The sequence below is a fragment of the Hevea brasiliensis genome, chromosome 17 (genome assembly GCF_030052815.1).
Source record: "Hevea brasiliensis isolate MT/VB/25A 57/8 chromosome 17, ASM3005281v1, whole genome shotgun sequence".
Classification (NCBI taxonomy): Eukaryota; Viridiplantae; Streptophyta; class Magnoliopsida; order Malpighiales; family Euphorbiaceae; genus Hevea; species Hevea brasiliensis.
Window position 1 is genome coordinate 58,767,828 of NC_079509.1, and position 21,531 is coordinate 58,789,358.

A 21,531-nucleotide genomic window follows, 5' to 3' on the forward strand; every position below is an offset into this window, starting at 1 on the left:
AAAACAAACAAAAAGTGACCAAAAGATGTTATAAATGGTAAGATGTCACAATCCAAAAAGAATAAAAAGATAACAAAGATGCAATTTACTAAAAAGATAAAAACAAAAAAGTTTCTTTGAATTGACAAATGCTTTGCAGAGAATGATCTAAAGATCATCAGCAGGGATTTGCTGTCATTTATTTATATATATTCATTGATAGAAGCTAGCTATACATACAGAAAAGTTGGGGCCAACAAACCCTAATCATCAATTCTGAAGTTGGGGCCCTCTTAATTTAGGAATCTTTAAATCCACAAGGCTTAGAAATTTTCCCCAAAGTTGAATAGTGATACCTCAAGAAACAAACCATGTGAGTGGGGAGTCTTATCTTTAAATCCAAAAAGAGAAGTTTGCCTGTGCAAATCCAAAAGTCAAAGCATCAAATCCAAATGCTCAAAAGCTTTCTTTTCTAATGGAAACCATTTCACAACATAATATTACATGTAGTTTTGAAACTAAAAGACTCTGCCAAAGATCAAACCAAGCGCCTCAATATCACATTTGCATTTAGAGGCCCTGTATATAGTATAACCATTTGATCAAGCCTTCAATCACCGTAGGATTGTAGGCGTAATGATTTATATTTAAGCAACTGCACTTTGTAAGCTTATTTATTAACCACAATCGCTTCACCTACCATAGACAAGCTTTTAACTTTTTGATTGCTCGTTTTGGGCATATTTAACCTCATTATTAACACCAATCACCCAAACCATTATTAACCATGCTTTCTGTTCATAGTTTTGTTCCAGATCCTATGGCTCCAACTTATCAAAAGTTTACCCCTTTAAAAATTGTGTTCATTTAAAACCCATAAATTGATTTTCGAGGCATTTGAACCTCCAATAAAGAGCTTAAAGAGGCGAGCCCTCATTAGGACAAATTTAGGACTATAAAGTTTTTCATTGAAAAAATTATTATTTAATCTCTTTATTTTAATAAAATTAATTATTTAATCATTCTATTTTAAAAATACATTAATTAGTCTTTATATTTTGTTTCATTTGCTTTTAGTTTATTAAGCCATTTTAAGCATTAATGTAAATTTCTCTGTATTTTGAAAAACTCAACTATAGTCTCTTTTTGTTCTAAGCCTTAAGTACTCCTTTGTAAATGTAAATTTTCTCTCATTTGAATATATTAATTAATAAAAAATTTAACTTAAACTAAATGGATAAATTAAAAAGTAAATTAAATAAAAATATAAAAATTAATTAATATAATAATTAATTTATTAAGATAGAGAGACTAAATATTTTTTTTTTCATTAATATATTACAAATCTCGTACCTCCTCACTTGAAAGTTGCAGCCTTTAAAAGCCGAGTTGCCCACTTTGAAGCTACCGTAGACAAGCTTTGGGCCATCAAGTTGCATTTGGGAGCCACAGGACTAGGACCATACCTTTGCTGGCAGTTCTGTTATGAGCCTCGTGGCTCTAAATTACCATTATCGGACTTCGCACTCCCTATATATATAAAGATGAGATTTTTATTAACAGAATTTTGCAATTTCCTGATTCCATTTTAACCATCTATTTTGACAATTTTAAGATAAAATATCCTGAGACTTGGAATAAACTTGGCTTCACAGCCACTAAAGGAAACATTAACGTTATACTGATAATGTTTTCAACTATTATCAAACATCTTAAACCCGCACAAGTGCACAGCTTAAAAATCATTTATAAAGATAAGATGAAATAAAGTGCTAAAACACTCTTCCCAGTCTCTTAACTTCATTTTGAAATGAATCATCTGATCAAACAGCTGGTGAAACCCACAGCCAAATGACTGAACAACAAAATTAAAATTTTCCAAATCCAATGGTTGGCGACTAGTGCTCACAGCAGCTCCAGCATTCTTACATTTTAACCTTTCCCCCTACAAAATATTGCAGTGCAATAAAATTGTCTGGAGCCAACTATTGGATTAGCAACTATTTCCATATGCTATTACTAAATAACCTAAAAGAATTGTCACACATCATGTACAACAAGATTTCAGATTCCCCTTCCACCCGATAAAACAAAGCGGAGAAACAAAACCCCTAAGAATAGAGTGCGTGCAAAATTACATTCTTAATTATGGCAGTTTAAAATACAACTTGCTAGTTGCCAACAAAACCAAACAAACCTTTCAATGCATGCAGGTCCGTCAAGGAGCAAAAATACTTTGAACATTATCAGTTGCTCCTCCCTTTAACAAGACACCTAAACAAAGCACAGAGGCACCTGCAGCATCCCATCTCCACCAAGAGAATCTTCAATCAGCTCAAGCGGATATTGGTTCATAAGGGTATGACAGCCATGGGTGCTTCAGAGCCTCTGATGCCGAAGGACGCTTCTTTGGGTTTATTTCAAGTAAATGAGCAACAAAGTCGACGAAACCTTGATCCCCCATTGGCAACCGGTGCCTCAAGGATGTCTTTTTTGGTATCAGGTATTCCAGTCTATTGGTGTCCTGAAGAATAGAGGTAATAAACAAGAAGCATAAATTAATCAAATATCAACCAGTATAAGTACCAAACACTAATGATTTGGCTTGCAAAAAACTTGCACATGTCAACATATAAAATATCATAAACCAAAAAAAGAAAAGTATGAAATACCATGTACAGAAAAAAGCACAAGGCTTACTTTCACTTGATTATTGAACATATCACTTATTTCATTAATCATCATAGTCAATGAATTTCAACATGTAATAGTATAATAATAAACTTTAATTTTGTTTCAATATGTTACAAGTATGGGATGCTTTATGCACTGGGTCACCCTTCTATCACATGCAATTCAAGCGACAAACACACCACTCGAATTGAGATTCAAAAGCATTATCTACAAGGATAGAGCATTATACTTAATGGAAATTGGATAAACCTAAATTATACAACAAAATTATGAGCAGCATCAGATAAACAAGTTTTATATCTGGTGTAAAACCAGCCTCACAAATATAAATATTAATGAGCAGAGAATATGTGTTTGCATGACTGTAGACCCTTATCTTGTGATGAGTATGTATATTAAAACCGTGGTCAACCCGATGATGAAAAATTGCACGACTGTAAGATATAATTGAAGGCAGTGAACTGAATTATTAATTCCGTGGCATGATCTTGAAAAAAAAATATGTTTTTTGGAAAATTAATTTAATTTAAATAAAATTTTGTTTTGTTTAAATTTAATATGAGTAGTTCTTAAATGGATCTAATTGAGTTTAATTGGGCGCTATGAGCTTAATAAAGCCTAGTTAGGAATTTTAAATAGAACCCATTTAATTTATTTTTTGAAAATTAAAATAAGAAAATATCTTTTTCTCTATCACTCTCCTATACAAAAACTCTTCCCCTTTAGCCCCCACTCTCTTTCTCACTCCCTATTAGTGCCACCCTCTTTCCCTCTCTTCCTATTGGTTGGAACACTTCACCCATATCCAACTCTCACCCAAATTCCTCAATCCCAGTTGTTTAAGTTATCTAAACCTTACTACACTAGGACTTCAAACCCTACCACACCTTTCTCACTCTCTATTGGTGCCTTCCCCTTCCTCTCTCTTCCTATTGGTTGAAACACCTCATCCATATCTCAGTCTCACCCAAATTCTGCAATCCTAGTTGTTTAAGTTATCTGAACTTTATCACCCTAGGATTCCAAATCCTATCACACCTCTCTCCCAGAACCCTATACCCTACTGGAGGAAGAAAAAAGAGAAAAAAGGAGGTGGAGGAGAATGGCACAAAAAAAAAAAAGAGGAAAAAAAATTACAGAGAGAAATAGTCAAATTTGTCTTGCATGTTCATGTGGATCATGTAATCATGTTTAATTCGAGAGAATACACAACTCTGCTCATATTCAGTTTTTTGTCTCTCATGTTTTTATTATTTTTTGTTATCTTCTGAATATGTAAAAAATTTGAAAAAATTATATTCATATTCTACATGAAATTTTATTAATTTTAGGCTCAAGAATCACTAAAAAAGTTTTAATATTTTGTAAGTTATGGCTGTTTGAAATTAGGGATCCTGTAAAATCCGATTTGCAAGATACCCGACTTGTGGAGCCTATATCTCCCTTGTTTCTTAATATTTTTGTGTAAATCTGGTGCCTAAAATTAAGTTTGAAATTTTGTGAATCTTTTCTAATTAGTTTCCCATTCATATCTGTTATGGTCGGTGAGTTATGAATTTTATAAAAAAGTAGTGCGATTCTGTCACTGAAAAAAGTTACGATTTGTGTAAATCATTTGGTTAGAGTTTTGTTTAATCTATGAATTTTATGATGTTGTATGATGTTTTGGCCGTCTTCTGCAATTTTTTCATGATTTTTAGGTGTCTAACTATTTTTCAAAAATCAAATTTCTTGCTACTGTCAATCTGCCAGAATCTGCGAATTGTATATTTATGTATGTTCTTGTGTGTTCTTGGGTTTTAATTGATATTTGATCTATTTTTCTGTGTTTTTTTTTAATTCAAGAGGTGTTATGAACTGTTTGGATCATGTCAGAAGACTTGGACCATTAGTTAATTGTAGTTGATTAGGAATTTTAACCCCTTTAGGAGACTAGAGTTAGAATCCAATATGAATTGTTATTAGTATTTTTTTTATTTTCTTTATTTTTTTACTACAAATAAAATTGGTAAGTAACCCTAAGGTAAGTACCAAAGATGACATTTGCGTGGAGCTTATGTGGAGCTAAACGAGAGTAAGCTAGGGATATCATTGCCATACTAGAAGAGAAAACCTTTTTTTAAGGGTAGCTTGCCCCAATGGCAACTGCATTTACCAATAGGTAAGCAGCCCTAAACTTCTTGAATAACCATTGGCATGAAATTGTAGTAATAATAGAATTTTTATTTGGTAAATTAAAATTAACTTTGTTTTTAATTTAACTGACTTTTGCATGTACTTAATTTAAATAAATACTTTATAAATTAAAATTAATCTTATTTGTAAATTAAACTAACATTGGCATATAAAATAAATTTAATTTAATACTTGGTAATTGTAAAATAAATTTGCATGTTAGAAATCTTTATTAGGTTGTGATTGTTTGGGTCTTATGTGATATTAGAATAAATTACGCATGTACATAATTAACTCAGTTCAATTATCCTCAGGGTAACTTGGTAAAAATTAATTAATTAGATTAAATAGAAACGTAGGGTTATTTGAAATTGAATTTATTTGTAAATTAAATTCTCAATAATAAATTAATTTTAGTCATATGGTAAATATCATTTAAATAATTAGCAACCCCATAGATAGGAATTACTTGTGCATGAAAATTGTTTGTAAACAACAACCCTTTTGTGAATTACTTGCGTGTGTAGGATTAGAATTGCATTTTTTAGGATGAAGTTTAATAAAGGAATAATAAACAAGACTTTTAGAAACATTAGTAGAGAACTGGCACTTGAATTATAAGAGGTGCCTAACACCTTCCCCTTACGTACCCACTATCCCGAACCTAGACATTGAGCTATGATAATGACGGTTGCGGAAACTCTGCAAGGAGTAAATTGTCATTCATGACCCTTAGAAGAAACACTAAATATGTTCCGGTTATTACCCGGGTGACAACTCCAGTCTATCTATGCCTTCGTGACATAAATCCTTAGTACCGTAGTAGTGTTATGGAAAGACGGTACTTACCAGTGGTTTGATTCTATTAGGATTGTATGAAGTGCATGTCTAGGAAATGTTGTATAAGGAAGTGGTACTTAAGTGAGACCATTGTGACTCCACCATCTTTCCTGGGCATTACCTAGTGCATTTTCTATAATTCTAATGGATGATTTTTAGCCTCACGCCCCCCTCCTACAATGACCATCCAAAACGGGTCCTGCCATCTCAGCAAATTAAATAAATATTTGAAGGATGCCATATAAGGGACAGTCCACCGTTAAATTTAAGTCTCTGACTCTATGGATCAGATGCCAGCATCCTAACTTGTGTCTTGTCATGAGTAAAACAACCATAAACAACAACTTAATACAAGAGAGAGGGAAGCATGATTAACAACAGCAGCATAACAGATACTGGTTTTTCAACTTTGAACAAGTAAAGGGAAAAGAATTTAAACAGTTGAAAACGAAAACTAAAACATAAAAAGATTAAACTGTTACCTGATTCCTCTCATAAAGCATGTGATTTTTCGTAAAATACTTGTAGGTGTCCCGTCCTTTAGCCAGCATAATTTGATCAATTGGACCTATGATTCCAATAACTCGTGCCAGTAAAGTTGCTGGTGAATCATTTTGGAAAAGTACCTAAAACAGAAGTTTTATTTTAGCCAATTTGCACAGTGGTCACAAAAAGGTAACCGAACTGCAGAATGTTGTGTATCATATGCTTCTAAGTGATATGAGAAATTATTCAGGCAAAAGGAAAATTTCTAAATTATCAAGTCCTCAGAGATAGTTATTCAAAGTAATGGTTAATAAAGGATCTCAAAGAATAGGTCATCACATCAAAGAAATTCCAAATAAAATTAGCGAAATCCATTAGCCCCAAATGTGAAGATAATTCCACAGAGAAAACACAAATTTAGAGAAGGTATCATCATATCAATGTAGAATTCCATAGAGAAAACAGAAATTTAGAGATGGTATCATCATTTCAATGTAGAATTCCATAGAGAAAACACAAATTTAGAGAAGGTATTATCATATCAATGTAGAGGCTTGATGAAGCAGCAAATGAAAAAAGAAACATAAAATCTGTTTTAATCGAAATTTTAATTTGCCAATTAAGCAGCATTCTCTATTGTTTTGATTTCCATTTTAAAGTTATTTACTTAAAATAAAAAGGGAAAATATTCACCAAAACATGTCTAAAAAAAGGGAAAATGTTCACAAAAACATTGTCGTCTCCTTTTTCTTCTGAAGCTTCTCACAAATACTAGATGCTCTCAACATTAACCATTTGGTGTTGGTACCATGCTCACCGTTCTTCCCACCACAGCCAGACCCCAGAGTTGTATCTCTTGCAAGTGCATGTTTCAATTTATATAGTTTTTACATTTCAAATTGAATTCTCCATGAAAATCAAATGGTTATGCAAGATTGGTTTGTGGGTTTGTCCAAAAAGGTTAAAAAGGAAACCCTGTGAGATATACAGTGAAGCAGTAAGGGTGTGACCAATGAAAGCAATCCCTAAATCATATGCAAGCCATATAATAGCACCATTTAAGCAGCCACTGCTTCTTACAGAAATTTAACCATTCATATCTTATTTCTCTCATCTCCTTGTTCCAAATTCTTATTTCCACAACTCCAAACCTTTATCCCATATAGCCCTAGGCAACAGTATTCAAAAATCTCAGAAACCTATAATTTTAACTTGGCTTTCACTGTTCCATAATTTCCAGCCACCTGATTCTACAATCAAGCTAACAAAACAGCCCGCTCAAATTTCCTGCAACCTGATTTTGCCATCCAGTCAACAAATGCCACCTGGTCCCTTCATACAATGTCAATTCAGTCACTATTCAATCTACAGAGTCCAAACCTTTTGTTCACTTACTACAGAGCTTAATCCCAAATCTTATCTTATTCTAATCCATTAGAAATCACTCAAGGGAAGAAAATCCAAATTTGTCCAACATCCCTTGTTTCATAGATCACTAAATAAAAATGAAATTCCAAATATTTGATATGGACATAAAGAATTTAATGAATACAAGCCCAATAGAAAATTGCAGCAAAGTCATGTCACTCGCGTCATCAATACCATCACCAGGACTCACTAAAATTTAAAATGAGTACACAGAACAGTACACCTAAACAATCCTAAAAAATAAGTAAATCTCAATAGTGTTCGAAACTTGTAAAATTTATAGCCCTCATCTCCAAACTGAAATTAAAAGGAAATAAAAACATGTAATCTTGCAAGCAAAAAGCATTCAAGAGTATCACCAAAATAGATAGAAAAAAACAGTGTGTTCTGAAGTCTAATATAGCCTTAACATATGCAGAGAACCAAGAGTCTACAAACCCTGGATTTTGTTACTTAAAAGCACTAAAATGGTCTCACCTCAAACTCTGAAAAGCAAGGCATGCTGTTCTCTAACGATAGAGTTCCAATTAGTCAAACACATAAACTGCTTTCATTGGCCATAGTTCCTTGCATATTACATTATTAAATTTCTGTATGATGAGTACTGCAAAGGATAAGATAGTGTCATTCATACAGAGACCTGGCCATGGGCTGGAACCACCAGTTCCGATTTGGCCCTAGGTATTATCAAATTATAATAAATTTTTAGACATCATTATTTAGTTTCTAATGTGAAAAATTGAAAGGATCCAAATATTAACTCAATATAAATTTTAGGCAGAAAAAACAAAAGGAAAAGAAAAAAAGTTTTTGAATCGGCCCTGTTCCAATTCAAACTAGCTGGTTCCAGTACTGGTTCATGGAGGGGGAGGCCCGTTCACCGAGGTTCAAGGACTAGAACTGTTGACCTGGGCCAGTCCTGGTCCAGTTCACAGGCCGGACCGGCCCTTGGCCAGGTCTATTCATATAGCATTCCAGTCCTTGAAGTTTGTCCATAATTACAGGTCAGGACAAAAGCTTTTGGAAATCATAATCACATTGTAAATTAACTATTAAATTCAAAGGTAATAATTGCCATTACAAGCAATCAAAGAAAGGCAAACACAAACCAACCATGCAACACTATAGCAAAGCAACATGCATCACTATAGCAAAGCAACATGCATCAACAAAACAATAACCTAGTGATCTACAGTGCCATAACCAGCCATGAAACATTCTTCCTCCACAAGTAGCAATAAGTGTTAACAGGAGATTTACTTGGGGCGGAGGAGACTTTTTTGGAACTCTGGATGTGGCTTTTCTGAAGCAAATGCCCAGGAGTCAACAGGTCTGTGATCTCTTATCCAGGTTTATACAGACCATCTTCTTGACTACCATTGTCCCTTTTTTTCCCTTTTGCTTTATTGATCTTTCAACTTTACTATGCTTTTGTTTTAAATTCTTGGAAAGTTTTATTGTATCCTCCACATCAAGTTTTCAAATCAAATCAGCAATATTGACTGAAGAATCAGAAGCTGTTAATGTTGACTTATCAGGAAATCCTAACCACATGATTGAAGGTAATTAGGGAGGATGCTTGGAGGAGAAAGAAAACAAAATGGAAGCAGAGGATCTCAATCATAGTTGCCCATAAGAAGGTGCTCCTTTGAAAAATTAAAAACAAATAAATAAAAAAGAAAAAGAAAGAGACCTACTTTTTTACTTCATAGCCATCAAAATTAAGGGTAACTAACAATTATAGTTACTTTGTCAGCAAAAATATGTGATTTGATATAATTATGTTTCTTGCAAACTTTAGGGCAGGAAGGTAATTTATCCAAAATATCATTGCATGGATTCTAATTTATGAATTTCTACATCCATGGGCAAAGTAAACAAAACTACACATCTCTCCCTTCAGTCCATATATGCTGGAACACCCCTATATTCCACGAAGCAAACAAGATGTACTGTGTAAGCAAAATTTTAAAAATAAAAAGAATAAAAGAAGGAATAATACAGTGGATAAAGCACATGAACATGAAACAAGCACATTAAACCACATCCTGCCTGCATCTATGATCTCCTTTTCTCTCTCTCACTGAGACAAGTAAGATAAGCTAACAATTTTAGTGTCTAATAGCTAAAACTTACATTGCCTGTGCAAAGTTCTGCCAAGATGCAGCCAAGGGACCAAATATCTATCTTCTTATCATATGAAAGCCCCAAGATAACCTCTGGTGCACGATAGGATCTGGATTGAACATAAGAGCACAGATGATCTGTCTCAAAACAGCTACTCCCAAGATCAATGACTTTTACCTCACATCTACTATAGCTTTTCACCAATATATTCTCAGGCTTTAAATCACAGTGTATAAGGCGCAGCCCATGCAAAAACTGAAGTGCCTCCAAACATTGAATGGTAATAGACTGCATAGAAGAATGCAAAAGACGACTATATTAAAGCAAGTGAAAAAATATGAACAGTCTCAGGAAGAAACAGGCACACTACAAACCTGCAATCTTGGCATTGTAAAGTAAACCTCTCCTCCTGACTCTCTATTGAACTTATGGAACTCATATAAGTTTGCCTTGAGAAGTTCACATACAATTAACAAATGCTCCTGCAAATAAAGAATTGTTAATTAGGAAAAAAAAAACATGCATTAAAAAACTATACAAAAAAAGAATCCATGATTCAGAATAGAAAATCAAATCCCATGACCAAATAATAAGCCAAGAAGCATATCTTGTCCTTCTGCATCCATACCACATTCCAGATAACTATGGCCCAAACTTATTGAATAATATAATGCCCTACATTACCATCATCTTGAAGAATTCCTTCATTAAACCCTACCAGAAAAGTGAATCTCTTAAATGCCCACATGTTTGAATTATTACGAGATTATGCATTTAATCTTTAAAGACAATGCACAATCTTTGCATTAACCTTTGTTAAATTTCACTTAAACTCAACTCAACTCAACTAAGCCTTTATCCCAAAAATTTGGGGTTGGCTATATGGATTCGCTTTCTCCGCTCTGAACGATTTTGAGTTAAATCCTCAGAAATGTGTAATGCTTCTAGGTCATGCTTTGTTAAATTTCACTTAAAGCGAAAAAAGGAATTCACTTCCCATAAGACTTCTCACTTAAATAATATATAATAGCTTGACAGAAGTGATAACATCCACAGCGTGGGCCTCTAGTCCTCTAGTAAAACTGCTAACCATGCAAGTGGTGATTCCTTCACTACCTAATATGAGCCATAATATTTCAGTATTTACTTTTCCATATATGCCAAAGCATGCGTCTCCTCCATATTGGAAATTGTTATGTTTAAAATTTTTAAGTGATTATATCATTAGGTGCCAAAAACTGGAGCCATCTGAAGCTTATACATTTAGGTACCACAAAAGGTGCAAATAAAATAATGACGATGACGATATATGTAGGCCATATTATAAATTATAATAATATCAACATTATACCAAATGCAATCCCTCTGCTGCCAGGGAGAAAAAGGGCCACATAAGAAATAAAAGATGAACAAATAACAACACTGAAGACAGAGAAGACTAAGTTGCAACTAGCACGACCTTGAAGTTTCTATAGCTATAAATTATCATTAATCATATGTTATACCTATGACCTAATATAATTAATTGTAATCCAATAGAGTCTATTGTGAAACCTATTACATACAAAGGTTACATAAAAAGCTAAAGCCAATATATAGAAGTACAGTAGGATATTGACAGCTTAGCTAGAACACACTATCTAACATAGCAAAATATCATTTACTAATAAGCTTTAGTTGAGTATTACTAGAATTGTCTTCGAGAGAGCGAGGTCTCAAATTAGAGTCCCAGTCGGAGCCAAATGAAACCCTATATATATATATATATATATATATATATATATATATATATATCAAAACATTTATAAAAAAATCAGAAAAACTGCATGAGTCCACTTACTCGGTAATAGAAGTAATCATACAATCTGAGAATGTGGTACTTGTCAGCAGGATCATGCTTGTTGACATACTTTAAAAGCTTTATCTCATCAAGACTTTGATCAAAGAAGTCCTTGTTGTTTTTTATGATTTTAACACAGACATCCATGCCTGTATGGAGGTCATGTGCTTGTATAGCCTTACTGAAAGCAGCTGATCCAAGATACTCAGTAACATGATAACGCCCAGCTATTACAGAATTCAAAACAACATGGAAGTTCTTGTCCTCCTCAAAGCCAGTTCTGAGCAACACAAGGAAGAGTTCAGTTGAAGAGTCTGGTAGAATCATGGCAGAAATGATAAAATCAATGAAATGAAGAATTCAAAATAAGAAGATTGATTGTGCTTGATATTTGGTATGACATATTCACTGAAGAAAATAAATGGGTACGCAAATTTTTCAGCATGTGCCAGACACAGTGGAAGGACAAAAAGTCTAATTGTTGCCACTTAAGAATAAGACTACATCAACCTTACAAATAATATTTCCATAGTCAGTGCACCCAAACCTATCTTGAAGAGGACCTATTAGCAACTTCTATCTTTTTTTATAAAGTCAAGGGATAGCATTATATTTTAGTACAGTTATTTAGAAAATTTAGTTTTATTTAGCCTCTACATGTTTCGCTTACAGTTGAATTGAATGTTTTGGGTGTGAGAACCAGAGGTCACCACTTTCAGCAAGCCAATTTCAAAAGGAAAATGAAGCAAAAAGACTACGCATTACAAAACGTTCATGGAGCATGCTACCAATCTGTGGGGCTGCAGGATTAGTATAATGCCACAAGCAGGCACGAAAAAGAGCCCATAAGCCAGATAGAGGGGTAGATTGATTGTAAGTTGTAACAGAATGAAAGATGGTTCATTTTTTAACAGAGAATTTATTAGTTCTCTTGAGAATAAAGTCTGGTAAAGATAAATGGAGTCAAGGCATCTACAGCACAACTCCAGGTATCTATAAACAGTCTCAGGGGACAATAGTGATCATAAAACTTTCCTATCATCAATTAATCCAGCCTATCAAACAAGGCTGCAGTTACACCACACTTTAGATTCTAACATAGAGAATGTCACCATGACAATATATTCCTACAGGATCAGTTTATGCAGATAACACAACTCCACAAGTTACACTGAGGAAATTACAGGTTAGGCTTTCTTTTCCCCTCTTTCCAATAAATTATATTCTGCAAGACTTTTTTGATCAGGGAAATTAATGAATCAAGGGATCTTGAAGGTCTTGTGGCTTAGAATCTTATATTTAAAACTGTTTTTTCAGACGTCTGAATACTTAGTTTCACATTGAGAAATTCCAACAAATAAGAATAAAGGCAAGGTCTTAAAACTACCACTCAACATCCAAAATACATCTATGATTAGCTAACAAAAGGAAAGTGCACAAAACTAGGAGCAGTGTCATACTTAAAAGAGTTTTCCAAGGGAATCTCATCAACCAAACTAAGTTCTTATTTTCCCCCTTAGATTTGTAATCTCATAGAGATGTCGAATGAATAAGTAAGCTTTCATTACCTAATTGAAACTTAATAGGCATAGCTATGTTTGAGCCATCCAATGACAGAAATTCTTGGCAAAAATAAATAATGACTGAATCAGAAGTCCTATTTATTTTTGCTTCCTTCATATTTCCTTAGATCCTTTGTCCATTCTTTTAGTTTTCCTGGTTAAATTTTCTGTCCAATCTTTCCACTGAGCTGCCATCCACTTTGTCTGAATTACCAAAGAAAGTTGGCCCACGTCATTGTATTCCCCTCGATGATTTGGACATTATATTACATTAAAGGCAGAGGAATTTCAATTTAAACTTTTTTACGCTGTTCTTTCTGATACTGTGTATTTAATAATTAAGGTGGGAAAAGAAGTTCAAATTTGCCGTTGAACTTTTCAGCAACGTTCAAACAAGTCATTTTTAACTTTTTGGCAAAATTAATCCTCAAAGTCTCTATTTAAGAGCAAATAGGCCCAATTTTTACTAATAAAATAATAATTTTTATAATTTTAATAATAAACTATTAATTTTATATTTTAAATATTAAAATTATTTATTATTTTTAATAAAAATAAGAAAATAGAAAAAATAAAAATTCAAGAATAGGAAGAACACAACAGCAAACCAGAGCAATCTCTACTCAGACTCTTCCCTCTTGGCAAACCCAGATCAATCTCTTGCTCCAGAGATTCGCATTTGAAGCAAATAATCCAGAGGAACAATATCCTAAACCAAAATACTCAGATTCAAGCAGAACATATTCAATCAAAATCCTAAACCAGCATACCCAGATTCAAGCAGAACAAACTTGTTGGCTCACCAACTGTTTGTTAAAAGTTCCCAACTGTATTTGTGATCAAAAAACAAAAGCCTAAACCAAAATAAAAAATAAAGAACAGATTTGGGGCCCTTGGATTCACACCAGTCACCATCTTTTTCTTTGCTTCTTAGATTCCTCCTCCAATTTCTAGGCAGCCTGAGATTTGGATAATGGCATTGGTGAAAGAGGTGAATGTTGTTGTTGGTCACTGTTATTGTTGATGTGGAATTGACAGCATGGTGAAGAAAGAAGAAGAAGAAGAATGGAATTGATCTGGGTGGTAGTGGTGGAATTGATCTGTCCATCTAGAGGACCATAGTTTTTTTTTTATTTTATTAAAAAATAGTAAATACTTTTTAAATTTTAAAAATAAGAATATTAATATTTTATTATTAAAAAAATATTTTATTATATAAAAATAATATTTTATTATGGCTGGACCTATTTGAACATAAATGAAAAGTACATGAACTAATTTGGTCAAAAGTTAAAATTTGACTTATTTGGACTTTCCTAAAATGTTCAAGGGCAAATTTGAACTTTATTACAATTAAGTTGATGCAGTCAAGGAAGATTCAGTTTAGGAATTATGTTGATTTAATTTTTCATTGTAAACTTACAAAGTTTATATTTCTATTATTTTAGGAATTTTATTATTATTTAGAAATATCTAAAGAGTCCTATTAGGTTTAGTATTTTTCCTAATTAATATCGATTTAGTATTGTCTTGTTTGGGATTCAAAATCCTAGTAGTAGTAGGATTAACAATTCTACTATAAATACCTATATCCCCTAGGTATTTTGGCAGACTTTATTATTGATATTGCAAATTGATTTCAAGAATTAACAGAAATTTGATCATTGTTTCTCATCCTCTTTGAGTGTTCTTTGCGGTTCTACATACTACATCACAAGGAACTTCGAAGTTTTGACTCCTACAATTTAAAGAAAAGGAACAACAAATTCCACCTTACAGGCAAGCATTCAAGTGATGCAAATACACACTATATATATACATAGTACATAAAGACATATAAGTTATACCATATAAATGTAAGTACATATAAATGGAAGGTATGCTTACTGGTTCAAAAAATATCCTAAGGTTGCATTTCTCCCCACATCCCCAATCCATAAATGTGATAAAGAAAACAGATAGAGTCATAAGAAGAAAACTAGTGCACATGGTGAACATGGAAAGGAACCTAAATGATGTCCAAATACATAGGAATTTTATGGTGAATGGATTAAATGAAATTTAGATTTAAAAATGTGATTGTATACTTATTTGAGACTGAATTCGAAATACATACAAAAGAGGTTTAACTCCAGTTTCACTCTCTTTGAACAGGTAGAAACATAGTTTTTCTCCTCTAAATATTCCAATTTTTTAATGCCATTTGAGCTAAAAATTTGCATTCAAATCCTGGGATTTCAAATCACCTATGCAAACACAACCTAGATAATTAGAGTTATAATTACCTCTTAGTCAACCTACCTTCACCTCAATTTCAAATGGCATTTAATCCATTGAACTAGTCCAGCACCAATTGCATAGAAATTAATGGATTAGGTACATATTCAACTATCTGCCTAGTGCAGGTGACCACTAAGATCACAGGAAGAGGTGGGGGTGGGGGAGGGTTGAATATTTCATAGCATTATGAAAGAAATAAGCTGTAGATTTCCAAGAAGAAGCATCTTATCAAAATTAGCATTGACATAACTGGCAGGACCTCAAGCCATGATACATAACTGACCAGTAAACAACCATGACATTATTTTTATAATTCAAATAAATTCATCAAAGGAGAACATGCCTGTTTTTTCTATGCACAACCTTGAGGTTAAAAGTCTCAAATTCCTCCTCCTGAGCCTTAATTTGCCTTAATTGCTCTTGCACAGCAGCTGCCTCTTCATCCTCGAGTAATGCCCCGGAATCCTCTTCCCTTGCAAAGCCAATTTTTTCATTCTCTTCTTTTTTGGCATGCTCTTGTTCTGCATAACCATAATTTGAAAGTGTAGACGGAGAAGAAGCTGCAGATCTTACAGCATTGACATTATTCTCATCCCTGGAACTTTTGACAGTTGAAGAATCACTGCTTTTCTGCCTCCATGCTGCAAGCATATCATCTGTCCCCGTTGAAGCATTCATTTGATCACCAGTTTCAGCACCAATAATCGTTTTACTGTTGTTTGAACATAAAGATTTACCAGATCCTGCCTGCCCCAATTGTCCATCTCCATCCCTCAATGGCGGTGGAAATGAAAATCCCCCATCCCTATGATCTTTCACTTGGGACAATGCAACTTTGTCATTCCCAGACACATATGTATTGGAGTCTTGTTTACTGATTCTCTTTTCATCCCTGTTATGTCTATCAATGTATTTCTTATCTGATTCAGGGTGAGAGGGTCTCAAGCCACCAATTCCAACATCATGCTCATGAAAGTACTCTATATCCCCTTCACTACTGCCTCCAACCAAACTTTCCCGTACTTCACTGCCAAAATCAGCAGCATCACTGTTCATACCCACACCAATTGATCTAACTGAACCATGTTGATAATCATCAACACAAGTATCATCCATCCATGGTTTTCCACAGTCATTCATGGCCTTTTCATCCCCTAGCATGATGAGCTCATTTGTCTGAGGGACAAATCCTTGCCAGACAGGTTCTGTGCGCATTAAATTTAGCTCTTCTTCATCCATAAGCTGTCCATCATATTGAGCTATCAAATCATTCTCATCAGTCCTCCTGTACATTTCAGCCACTGACAATCCTATAGGATCGTCCGAAGCTGTAATTGGTTCAACTTTTTTTGACTGAAAATACTGCTCACCAGAGAAGTAAGAATCCTCCTCAGCAAAAGATTGATCATCATCTTCATCTTTGGTCGGACCCCTTTCCTGTGGGTCTGGGACACTCCCAAGTCCTGTTCCCTTTTCATTGTCACTTGGGTAATCAATTTCATGGGCCAGAAACCAGGCCTCATCCTCAATTGGCTGTCTCATGTATCCAACATCATCATCATCATCATATTCATCAGAATCCCAGTATTCATTAGGATAGCCAATTGATTCACTTAGTCCATCACCAACAGTCGCAAAACCAGAAACTAAATCAGATGTATCCTCAGTAATTCCTTGACTCACAGATAACCAGCTGCCACCAGCAATCCTTTTTCCACCTAACTCATTAATCCAAAGATAAAATCATCAGACAACTTCGAACAAAAAACAATAAAAAGGAGACTAACAGCGAATGGCCTCAAAACAACAACTTAGAGGCAAAGGAGTTGCCAATGCAGAGAAACAAAGAACTAAAGAAAAAGCATATTTAAAGAGTTCAGAGAGTTAGATTATGATATTATTATTTAAAGAGCTCAGAGAGTTAGATTATTATGCTCACAGAAATAAATAGCTGCTCATTCAGTGTGTTATAAATGTTACCAATATTTAAGGAATTTTCCAATTTTTTTGAAAGACAATTGAGATTTCTTACAGCATAGTTGTTTTATAGGTCATTAAATGCAGGTTTTCTCTGGGTTTTCCTGGTCAAAATAAAAAACCCTTGCTTTACCATTTAAGTTTCTGTATACAAATATGATTGACATTGCTATTGCTACATAAATCCATGCAATTCTTTCAGTATCAGTTTACAGAAAATTTTAGAAACCCAAAAGTCTTATGTTAGTTGTCATAGTCAACTTCCTTTAGTTCTTTGTAAAAGCACAAAAGGGCACCAATAGGGGTTAAATCCAAGTGCAAAAAGGAATCATTCACATGAAAGAGAATCTAATCAATGAGAAAAAAAAAATCTTTAGAAACTGTCCACTGTACCAAGTTTAAGAGTTTAAACCAAATATTAGTAAGTGAAATGAAAGATCTTTCCACTCCCTCAAAGGCACCCAAATTATTAGGCTAGCCCACTATCCTAATTTCTCTCTTGCCTCAAAGAAGAATCTATAAATAGGACAAAAACTCAACTCAACTCAACTAAGACTTTATCCCAAAAATTTGGGGTCGGCTATATGAATTCTCTTTGTTCACTCTAAATGATTTTGGGTTAAATCCTCGGAAATGTGTAATGCTTCTAGGTCATGTTGTATTACTCTTCTCCAAGTCAGTTTAGGTCTACCCCTTCTTTTCTTTCAATTCTCTACCCTAATGTGCTCTACTTGTCTAACTGGAGCTTCCGTATGTCTACGCTTCACGTAACCAAACCACCTCAATCTCCCTTCTCTCAACTTATCCTCAATTGGCACAAATAGGACATAAGAGAGTGTAAAATAAAATTAGGAGAATAAGGAATTGCTTCCCCGCCCCAATTAAAAAAATAAAAATAAATAAAAAGGAGAAAGAAAATAACACAGTAAAGCCCTGCAGTCCTACTGACACTCCTATAACTGCCTCAGAAGCAGAGCCCCATAAACATAGAAAAACCCAGTCCCTAAGAACCCTAGCATTTTTTTCCCTAACCGATATGGAAAAACTGAAAAATAATCCTAATTAATAAAGACTAAATGGACATGAAAGCTAAATAAAGAAGGAAAAGAAAACTAAATAAAAACCATGATGAAATAGAAAACTAAGTAAAATCCAAATCTGAATAGAAAGCTGAATAAAATCCAAAACTGAATAGGATTTCAGATGTTCTTGCATCAAATAGCTAAAAGTTTTATGATAAATAGAATTTGAATTAAAATGGATGACAAATGAGATCTTTTACATTTTTGCCTTTTCTAATTTTAAACCAATTATCTACAACTAAAGTAACTATTATTGCAAAACAAATTAAATAAATATTGCAGCCAGAGAATGAGAATATAAATGGAGCAAACATCATCATTCCCAATTAGAATACAAAAATTATATAAGCTTGGCTGTCATATAAAAAAATAGTCATCATAAGAGCAGACCTGAAGAGTTGATTTCTTGTCCAACAGGGACATCAAGATATGATCCAATAAGGAAAGTATTATCAGTACTGTTGTGCTTCACAACTAGCCCATCAGGCTCAAATTTTTCCTGCCAATTGACATTCAATGGTTTGTCTTCTGTTTTCAGTTTAACAGGTGGGAGCCTTGGAAATTCTTCCTTTGGATTATCAGATGCAAGAGAAAAACTTAAGACACTTAAATTCTTTTGCTCTGTACCTCCCTGAGACTTCCCAAGGTATAAAGCTCTTCCAACCTCATCCACCTGCTCCTTGATTGCCACCCTAACATCACATATATCTGGTTTCTTCTTTCCTTCTCTTTTGTCCAAACCAGTATTGACATCATAACTGGTTGATACATCACCCTTAGGAAAAGGAAAAACAGTCTTGACAGGACAGTCTTTCCACGTGTTTTCGGCAGAGTATGCAACTGGAGCCTTAAGTTGCTGATCGAGTTCCTTTGGTTCTCTTGTTGAAGTTCTTTCATACTTGGATTCTGATTTAGAATTATTAGTACTTGTGCTTCCAGGCCACAAGCATCTCTTTTCACCAGAGACGATAACCTCTTCTCCAGATTTTGCAATTGCTCTACTAGTGCAGTTACCAGCGGTACCACCATCATTTTGGTAAGGATCAGAAGCACGACCATTGCGAGCATTAAACTTCCATGAATACAAGTCAAGGACGCTACCCTCTGAATCAATTGTGCCAATTGCTTCATTAGGCTTACCACTCCACTCTCCAACCAAAGCAGAATTTCTCCATTTGCTTTCAGACCCATTTCTGCCTGTTCCACACTCTATCTCTTTAATAATAAGTTCATTAGAAACTTCAAAGCTATTTTGAGAACCAAGCACCTGATTATCAGTTCCTGGTTTGCTCCCATTCTCTTCTTCCAACACCTTTCCCAATTCCTTGTCTTCAAAAGAAAGCTTTTTAAGGAATCCATTCAAATCAGGGTGGTTATTAAGCTCACTGCGCAATGCTGCCTCAGCTCTGGTGAAGCGATTTCTCCGCAGAAAGCCCAAAATCACATCAACTGAACTTGTGTCTGCCATAACAAACTGCTACAAATCTACTAGCAGATACTAGGAAGAATAATTAACCAAGCCTGAAAAGACACGGAAAAGAAACAAAGGCAAAGTTTAGGCAATAAAGCTCCAAAAAAAAAAAGAAAAATAAGAAAGAAAATATTAGGCTCAAACAAGTGCTGTGTTTGCATTGTCTTTGCTCTTTTTTTACCCCTTTTTTGGATAATTGAGGGAAGAGAGATTTGAAATGACAATGCTAAGCTCCTCTGCAAGAAACACAGTTATAAGCAAGGTTATGCCTCAGACACATGTGCATGTATTTTCAAGCTAAATGCCTAACTTTTGTAATTTCTAGGGTACTGAATAATGGGAAGTATCAAAATTTTGAACGTTAAACTTTCACATACTCCGCCATATGCCAAATACAGCATTGCCTTATTGTTTCACAAGCAGGATCAAAGGAAATAGTAAACACAATCCAAATCCCCGTTTACTTCATTCATCAATATAATAAAGCAAACCCAAATAAACTACCAGCTTCAAATTCTCTCTTCATAAAACAAACATTAGCCATGATAAAAATGAGTACGCAAAATCTGAGGAGAAGAAAAAATAAAGAAAGAAAGACAACAAGGGGGAAAAAATGGAAAACCAGATTCTCATTCCTTTCTATACAGAGAAAGGCATTGTTACGTTACAAGACCCAAAATTCAAAATCACAATTAGCCACATTTCCAACATTTTCCCACCAACAAAAAGGAAAAACCCTAGAGAAGCATCCGAACACAAATCAAATCCACATAAATGTGATGATCCACAGCCCCAACACAAACCCTTAATTTTAGCACCAATAAAAAAAATCCAAGACGCAATAAACGCTGAATGAACCGCACACCGTAATCTAATGATTCAAAATTTGAAAAAAAAAAATTGGCATGCATCTCGTGAACAGAGATACTTACAGATCAAAAATGGCGCAAAATTGAAGCGATTCTCTGAGTGGGAAAGAAGAAGAGGTTTTCGAAAGAGTGAAGATTCCATAGCCATATCAAAGGGAATACATCAGTAACATTAACTATAATACCAACGAAATACCGCGATTTTGCATTTGGGTTTTCTTTTCTTTTCTTTTCTTTTCTTTTTCTAAATAAATATACAAATTTCGGTCGCAATTTCTCTCAGGCCTCGCCCGGCATGGCACAAGGGAGCCAAACTTTTTGTAATAATGATAAAAACTTAGCTATGATATCGTGCGTTACATGTGCGCCCAGTAATCCCCTCCACATCTGTGTTCACTTCGTTTTGGGCTTGGTTTAATAGATGGATATAACTAATTATTAATTGATAATTAATATTATTAGTTTATAATTAATTTATGTGAAGTATTTAATAAAATTATATTTAATTAGTATTATTAATATGTAAAATAATTAATAAGAATATATATTATATAATTTATTTTATTATTAAAATAAATATAAAATTATAAATTTATTATATTATTTATTTTATTATTAAATTAAATATATAATTATTAAATTAATATATTATATCATGTATTATATTATTAAAATAAAAATATATTATATTATTTATTTATTATTAAAATAAAAAAAATAA

The 21,531-nt window shown here is 33.8% G+C and overlaps 1 protein-coding gene across 2 annotated transcripts; it reads right to left on the minus strand.

Annotated features, from left to right (window-relative positions):
* Positions 1–1,744: 1,744 nt before the first annotated feature.
* Positions 1,745–21,125, minus strand: LOC110643065 (uncharacterized). Of its 2 annotated transcripts, XM_021795292.2 has the most exons (9): positions 20,874–21,125; positions 20,123–20,177; positions 18,861–19,991; positions 15,755–17,129; positions 11,570–11,849; positions 10,104–10,211; positions 9,739–10,017; positions 6,171–6,314; positions 1,745–2,503 (listed from the first exon to the last, which is right to left on the minus strand). In XM_021795292.2, the coding sequence occupies exons 3-9, from the start codon at positions 19,936–19,938 to the stop codon at positions 2,315–2,317; spliced, it is 3,453 nt and encodes a 1,150-aa protein (XP_021650984.2). In that variant the 5' UTR covers positions 19,939–19,991; positions 20,123–20,177; positions 20,874–21,125; the 3' UTR covers positions 1,745–2,314. The 2 variants fall into 2 exon arrangements, with proteins under 2 accessions (XP_021650984.2, XP_021650983.2); XM_021795291.2 differs by lacking the exon at positions 20,123–20,177.
* Positions 21,126–21,531: the final 406 nt, after the last annotated feature.

What these genes read in the sequence shown, in the direction of transcription:
- LOC110643065 (XM_021795291.2), bottom strand. Translation starts at nt 19,938, where the DNA reads ATGGCAGACACAAGTTCAGTTGATGTGATTTTGGGCTTTCTGCGGAGA. An exon ending in ACAAGAAATCAACTCTTCAG is followed by an intron (nt 17,130 to 18,860) that starts GTCTGCTCTTAT and finishes TTAATGAGTTAG; the next exon opens with GTGGAAAAAGGATTGCTGGT. An exon ending in ATGATTACTTCTATTACCGA is followed by an intron (nt 10,212 to 11,569) that starts GTAAGTGGACTC and finishes CTTTATTTGCAG; the next exon opens with GAGCATTTGTTAATTGTATG.